The sequence below is a fragment of the Austrofundulus limnaeus genome, unplaced genomic scaffold (assembly GCF_001266775.1).
Source record: "Austrofundulus limnaeus strain Quisiro unplaced genomic scaffold, Austrofundulus_limnaeus-1.0 Scaffold398, whole genome shotgun sequence".
NCBI lineage: Eukaryota > Metazoa > Chordata > Actinopteri > Cyprinodontiformes > Rivulidae > Austrofundulus > Austrofundulus limnaeus.
Window position 1 is genome coordinate 75,612 of NW_013952800.1, and position 8,169 is coordinate 83,780.

The window sequence follows — 8,169 nt, forward strand, 5'->3', positions numbered from 1 at the left end:
ACACACACACACACACACACACACACACACACACACACACACACACACACTCACAGAACACACTAGTGATGTCGATACTGAAATATCGATACTACCGATACCAGAACTTTGTGTTCTAGAATCGATACTAAAATCAAAATATCGATACTTTGATACTTTAGTTATTTCACATGATGTAAATCATTAATAGGAAAATAGTGGAAAATAACTAAACTATTCCAATCTTGTTTAAATCATATGTGGTTGGAGGGAACTACTTTTTCTTCTGCTTGAGTAATGCATAAGCACAGCTCAGTCAGTCACTCAGTCTGTACATGTATGGCAGGTCATTTTAACATAAAATCTGCTTCTTCTGACTGTCTGTAATTAGATTCTAGATGAGGGGTTCCCAAACTTTTTAATGCTATGGCCGCCCAAACAGCATTAGCTCTGGCCAAGGACCTTCTTGCAAACACACAAACAATGCTACAAAATATACAAAGTAACAACTTTTAGAATATTTTTTCTCACTTTTATTCACTATTTAAAAATTATTAGATTTCTTTACAATAAGAATTGTGCAAAACAAATGTAGGATTAGGGTTAGAAAGACTTCTAAATTAGCGGTTACCAGACACATTATGTGTGTTATCACAAAGTATCAGTATCAGATCAGTATCGCCAATGCCAGCCAAATTTTACTTGGTATCAGTATCGAAAAGAAAATTGACAGTATCGAACATCACTAGAACACACACTCAGAATACACACTCACAGAACATACTCACTCAGAACACACACTCACTCAACTCTAACAAACTGCTCGTATGGCTCCCTGTTTGCTCGCAGCTCTGTCTCTGTGCTCACAACCCACATGCAGTGTAAATGAACCACATCATAACCCACATGCAGTGTAAAATGAACCACATCAGCAGCCAATCACACAGGGTTTTTTCATCCAATCAAAGTAGACTACTGAACCAGGAGGAGGAAGTGACAAATCCTTATATTTATTAAACAAAAGATGATGATATATTTTAAATTTTGTAGCCCACGAATATTTAGTTCAGCATACAAATATACTGTTGTTGTACATTTTAGTTAATATTTCTAAATTTCTTTAAGGTTTATTACTTGTTGGTTTGGATATTTGTATGTATTCAAATTTATTTATCAAAATAGTCCCTCTTCTTTGCTGATATTCTGTTATATCAAGAGTGCTTAGTAGAATTTGAATATCTACAAATATTATCAAAACCAACAAGTAACACCAATACAGATAACTTAAAAATTACCTCTGGTCATAATGCTTGTTGATAGTAAAATTCTGTTGGTTCAAGAAGATTTTTGGTAGCTTAATGTTTAATAATATGGTGCAGTTCTTATGTAGGTACACTGAAAAAATAACTTGTAAGATTTACTTGAAAAAAATCCTCTAACAAATTTGTGCTAATGTTTGTTAAGTAAATTAAAATGCTACAAATTCATGTAATATTTACTCATCATCATCTAGTAAAAGTTATTAAGAATATAGTTAAAGATTTGTGAATAAATCAGGTAAATTTTACTTAATTTGCTCAATTAAATCTTGTAACATATACTTGATGGTGTATGGTGGCAGTGTTGAAGAACCTTTATTGGATTCTTCTTCATGAACAACACAGACAAAGTGAAACTCACAGGTCTTATTAATGACTACTACCACTCTCACTTATGGTTACTTCTGGTGAACGGTTTAACACAAGTTAACAAATAATGAACACACAAATTAGAGTAACACAACAGACTAATTGCTGAAAGAACAACGTTACCCTATTCCCTAAAATGATTTAACAACAACAAACATGAATCCTACCCACAATCCTCCACTGCAGTCACATGACAAACAGCCAAACACAGCAGAATGCTACAATATGCATTCCCTGTTCCCTGACAACTAAATATCACCTACATTAAGCCATCAAACTATTGCACACCAACAAATGTATTCAAGCAAAAGAAACCAGACAACTTATGTTTTATTTCCACCATGTCTTGTCCTCTCCTTGAAAAGTGAAGCAAGGGAATGAGGAGCAGCAGCCTTTGTGTGTGCATGCACCCTCAGTTTTAGTCCAGAAGAGTAGAAGTTACTTAATATTTTCATGTTTATGTGCTGTCCAGAAAAAACACTGAAATATTACTGGTAAAATAATATTAGCCTTTACTTTTTTGTACAGTAATATTGATATATAATACTGTATAATGTGTATTGTTTATTTAGTAAATTATAGAAGTTTAGAGATTTTGATATTTTTTGTAAAATTTAAAAGAATAATTAAATAAATGTTACTACACCCAAAAATATTTTTTTCAGTGCATAAAGGAAGGCTGAGGGTGAACTGAGAAATGGCACAAAGAAACAGAGACAACTGGAAAGAAGCTAAACTAAGATGTTCACAGAAATAAAACCAAAACACATCAGACAGAAGGTCAAGAAATGATGCACGTAAGTCAAAATGTAACTTCCTGTTTTCAGTAGGCAAACTTCAAATAAAGGAGGATTGTTTAAACATTTTCTATGAGGTGCTGTTTAAGTGTTTTGCCATGCCCATACATTGTGTTTATTTCATGTTTTGGACAATAGTTTTTTCTGTGAAATCTGGTGTACATTGTATTAATTTCGTGGAAGTCGAAATCATATTTCAAAGATCAAAGTTTGTCGTACATCTAAGACTACACCCACAAAATGTCAGTTTTTACTACCAAGATATGTCAACATGGTATCTGTTATCTGTAAAAGTTGAAGTTGTTGTCAGCAGGTCAAAGAACGACTGCCGTGAGTAAATCATGTGACTTCCTGTTCTCAGTGGGACTGAGGCACTGCTGGCTGCGTCTCAAATCAGGGATTGCAGCCCATGGAGTGTGAATTTTTAGGCCACATCACTGCACCATGTTGTAGGCTCCTTCCCATGTGGCCCACAAAACCCCTAAAACGTAGGCTGCATCTGAGTAGACTGCATGGCAGACACTATCCCAGGACTAATCGTGGGCCCCACAGGTTGGGAACCACTGGTCTAATGTACACAAAAACTGCAAGAAGATGTGGCTGTTATGGATGGACCAACAAAGAAAAATGGAAAAAATGTCTCCTTTCAAAAGTAAACAATTTTTACATCATTTACCTCAATGTGAACATGATCTGACCAGAATTGATTAATGTAACTGTTTACAATAAAAACATACTTATAAAGCAGATGTTAACCAGAACTGTAAAGCAGTTATGACCAGGGTCCAAGCCTGTGTATGCATCTTGTCCTTACTAGATAAGTAACCTTTAAAGTTTGTTGTCATCTCTCAGGATTTTGGAGAAATATATTCCAAAAACCAACAAAAATACATTTAAAGGAAAAGCTTTATGACGTATTTGGACTTGATGTTTCTCTAAAAATACACAGTAAAATTAGGACATTTTAATTCTAGTTATAGTGTAAGTAACCATTTGATACAACATGAATAGTTTTTGTTACCTCCTAGCATTTGGTAAAAACAAGTTCTAAAAAACACATTTACTGGATAGGCATTATGAAGTACTTTGACTTTGTGTTTCTCCAAAGACAAGTAAAACGAGTAAGTATTGATTTTAGTTATAGTGTAAGTAACCCTTGAACATAATATGAAGGGGGTTTGTTGTCAACTCTGGATTTTGGAGAAATGAATTCTTAAAAATGACAAACAGAGAGAAACTGTATGAGAAACTGATTTAGTGTATTTCCAAAAAATACACAGTAAAAATATTTTTCTAGTTATAGTATAAATAACTCTAACATAGTATGAAGAGAGTGTGTTGTCATCTATCAGAAAAATAAATTCCTAAAAATGAAACAACATTGCCTGGATAGGTGTTGTGAGGTACTTTAGCTTGGTGTATTTCCGAAATTATACAGTAGAAGGATGAAATATTTAGTCTAGTTATAGTATAAGTAACCATATAAAATAACATAAAAAAATTGTTGTCATCTCTCAGAATTTGAGGAAAAAAAATCCAAAATATGACAAAATACTTTTACAGTATAGGTTTGGATGGGAGTCACTATAGTAGTATTTATTTGACCATGAATAAACAGGAATTTTCATGAAGATCAAATGTTTTCAGTGTCTGTAAATTTAGTGTTTCATGGCAAGAAGAGTAAGTTTAATGTGTAGCCACACCTGCACCCTTTGATGAAAACTCAAAACACTTTTATAACTTTTAATCTCCCATGCACTAATAGTATTCTGACCAAGATCGAGGCAAATCCTTTCAAAGTCCTCAGAGGAGTATGAAACCTTAAAATTACATTTTTGATCTAAAATGTCTGACTTCCTCTAAAGTTTAGACAACTATTCCAAAGACTTTTCTGTGAGCGTTGGTGAGTTTTACATGTTATCATATCAGACCTCTGATAGTCAGTATTTGTGCTGCTAAAATAGGTTGGGCTGTTGAGCCATTTTACCAAATTAATGAGTAAAAATCTATCTGAATAAACTGAGAATAGTTTAAATGTATTTGAGTTAATGCAAGCATAACAACTGGTTAAAATTTAAGCAATTTAATTATGATTTAGCTGTTTCATTTACCCCAAAAATAAGTGCAAAATCATATATCAGTTTTATTATTTAGATTTCAACAATGAGCTTTTACAGGTTGTAATCAACTGTTCTTCTAGGGACCTAAACCTGTCCCTCTGTATCTGTTAATGTTCCTAACATTGCTCAGATTTAATTTCCATAAAAAAGCAGTGAGAATACTTACAGGTTCCACAGTCATCGCAGAAATCACAGAGACCAGTCTGAAAATCGGACGGTGCATATCCGCCTGGTTGGTTGGTCACAGCCATGATCACGATCAAAACTTCTCTCTGTTACATGAAAAATGGTTTCTTTTTCACTTAAAAGTTCTTGCTTATTTTGCAAACATTACTTCTGTAGTTAACCCCACTCAAAGTTTCTCCTGTTTGAACATCAACATTGTGGAAACAGAGATCAGAAAAAACCAGTCTTACCAGATGGAGGCTGGTGAAATGTTGAAGGAGTTTCTTGGACTGACAGCAGGATGGAGATCCAGCCTTTATGACAAACCACAGGTGATCAGTGAGTTGTAATCACCTTATTTATCTGATTGTACCGTGACGTTTCCGGTTAAAGAGTTCAGCAAACACAGCTACACACACCTACACACACCTACACACACCCCACTCTACTGCAATAAACCTCCAATTTGTCATTTCCTGTCTGCCTGTTTTTTTCATTAAACACACGTGGCATATGAGAGGTTACATCAGCATAAATGAAATATTTCTTACATTCCAAGTTGTATTTGCACTAAATCAGAAACTGATTGACTAGTTATTATTTCAAACATGGTAGAATAAAAAATTTAAAAGGAAAAGACAATATTAATTATAAATAAATAAAAACATAGGTCAACCTTTACAATAAAAAAAACTCAACATTATGTATAAACATAATAAATCTTTCCCCAGTGCATTTTTATTGGCCTTATTTCATTAGTTTGTCTATTCGTGATGAGCCATCATTTAACACAATTATGAAATTGTTTTAAATTGTGTAAAAGGTAAATACAAATAATGCAATAATTGGCAAATTTAAAAAACCCTGGTTTTAGTCACAATGGAAAATAGCAAACGTATCAGTTATTTGATAATGCAGCTGCTAAACCTGCATCTTGTTTTTGAGATGTCACATTGTGTTTCACACCAGCACTGAGGTCTGCTTCACTACTGATTTGGTTCAGTGTTTGCCTTATTTCTGAAAATTTGCTTGTGTGTGAAATGACCTGATCCACCTCAGTGATCCAGGTAGAAGAAAAAAGTTAGGTAGGTTCTCTGGATGGGTTCTTCTTTAATGAAACATTTTGTCACTCCTCCAAGAGACTTCTTCAGTCTAAAGAGTTCCAGGTAAACTCAGCCTTATAAGCTCCGCCTCCAAATGGTGGACAAACAGGTTTAAAGATGGCAATCAAAACTTTTTCTTTCAAACATATTATTTATTAAGGTATTTTGTTCTTTATACACAACAATAACATCACAACTTCAAGGCACATATAAAAACAGACTTGACTAAAAAGAGAAAATAAATGAATAAGTGCTCAGTGGACAGGTGGAAATGGTAGTGATATTATACCAAAAGGAGGATACAAACTTTGTACCACTCACATGATCATTATTTTGATTGCATGTTTTTTGTTCTTTGTTATTTTATGTTACAAATGAAATGAATAAATTTCTAAATAAATAAAATAAATAAAATTATAGTGATGTAACACATAGGACATTTATACATTGTTACAATTATCCCATATCCTCAATCTAAATGAGTAGTCGTGTTGCATCTTCAGAGCATCAAAATAATAGTAATTAAAAAGTAAAAACAAATGAGTAAAATAAAAAATAAATTAAAACCTAAAAATTGAAAAAAAAGGGTAAAAAGTGGTAGGGGACAGGAGGCTCAGCACTTACAGAACCTCATTCTTCCAGAAATCTATTTCAATATTGTTATCTCTACAAAAATTACAGAAAATACTCCAGATCTTTGAAATTTTGGCCAATTTATTTTTTTGTTGTGGAACTTATCTTCTCAAAGGCCAAATACAGATGCACTGAAAAATTTTTTTTGGGTGTAGTAACATTTATTTAATTGTTCTTTTAAATTTTACAAAAAAAAAAATCAAAATTTCTAAACTACTAGAATTTGCTAATTAAACAATACACATTATATTATATATCAATATTACTGTACAAAAAAAGTAAATGCTAATATTATTTTACCAGTAATATTTAAGTGTTTTTTTCTGGACAGCACATAAACATGAATATGTTAAGTAACTTCTACTCTTCTGGACTAAAACTGAGGCTGCATGCACACACAAAGGCTGCTGCTCCTCATTCCCTTGCTTCACTTTTCAAGGAGAGGACAAGACATGGTGGAAATAAAACATAAGTTGTCTGGTTTCTTTTGCTTCAATACATTTGTTGGTGTGCAATAGTTTGATGGCATAATGTAGGTGATATTTAGTTGTCAGGGAACAGAGAATGCATATTGTAGCATTCTGCTGTATTTGGCTGTTTGTCATGTGACTGCAGTGGAGGATTGTGGGTAGGATTCATGTTTGTTGTTAAATCATTTTAGGGAATTGGTTAACATTGTTCCTTCAGCAATTAGTCTGTTGTGTTACTCTAATTTGTGTGTTCATTATTTGTTAACTTGTGTTAAAGCGTTCAGCAGAAGTAACCATAAGTGAGAGTGGTAGGCCTAGTCATTAATAAGACCTGTGAGTTTCACTTTGTCTGTGTTGTTCATGAAGAAGAATCCAATAAAGGTTCTTCAAAACTGCCACCTGGTGGTGAAGTCTTGAACTACAACAAGAGCTACACCTCTGTCTGTAGCTGTGAGGTGTCATGCTACAATATTGTGCTTGATGCATGTGCACTGTTATAAATATCTTGTAAGATTTACTTGAAAAAATCCTTGTAACAATTTGCACTAATGTGTTTTTTAGGTAAATTTAAATGTTAGAAATTCTTGTAATATTTACTCATCATTGTCTAGTAAAAAATATTAAGAATATAGTTAAAGATTTGTGAATAAATCAGCCAAATTTTACTTAATTTGATATGTTACAAGATTTAATTGAGCAAATTAAGTAACATTTACCTGATTTATTCACAAATCTTTAACTATGTTCTTAATGCCTTTTACTATATAATGATGAGTAAATATTGCATGAATTTGTAGCATTTAAATTTACTTAACAAACATTAGAGCAAATTTGTTAGAGGATTTTTTTCAAGTACATCTTACAAGTTTTTTTTCAGTGTACATTCCTTTTAACCATTGTGTTATGGTACATGTGGTGTCAGTTTGCCACATAAGGGCCATTTACCACCTGGCCTCCAAAAACAGATGTTCACTGAAGAGTGTATGCTTTTATAAGGGCCTGAACAGATGTGCAATCAACATATTTTTGGGTTAAGAAACACCTCTTCTTCAATTATTTGACTAATAATTCTTAACACTTTCTTCCAAAAGGTAAATATTAAAGGTTATTCCCACATGCAATGGAATAAAGATCCTTTATGATGCTACAACGTGTCAGGGATGGTAGAGATAAAACGTTGCAGCTTGGCTGGTGTAATATTCTATTTGTGTTTA

The 8,169-nt window shown here is 33.1% G+C and overlaps 1 protein-coding gene across 1 annotated transcript in view; it reads right to left on the bottom strand.

Annotated features, from left to right (window-relative positions):
- The window catches only part of plac8.1 (placenta associated 8, tandem duplicate 1), an 11,665-nt gene extending 6,495 nt beyond the window's left edge, over positions 1-5,170 (bottom strand). The window contains exons 1-2 of the mRNA XM_014023954.1: positions 5,001-5,170; positions 4,751-4,856 (exon numbers count right to left, since the gene is read on the bottom strand). Coding sequence (XP_013879408.1) covers positions 4,751-4,835 — 85 coding nt within the window. The 5' untranslated portion in view covers positions 4,836-4,856; positions 5,001-5,170. The remainder of the gene's footprint in view (positions 1-4,750; positions 4,857-5,000) is intronic.
- Positions 5,171-8,169: the final 2,999 nt, after the last annotated feature.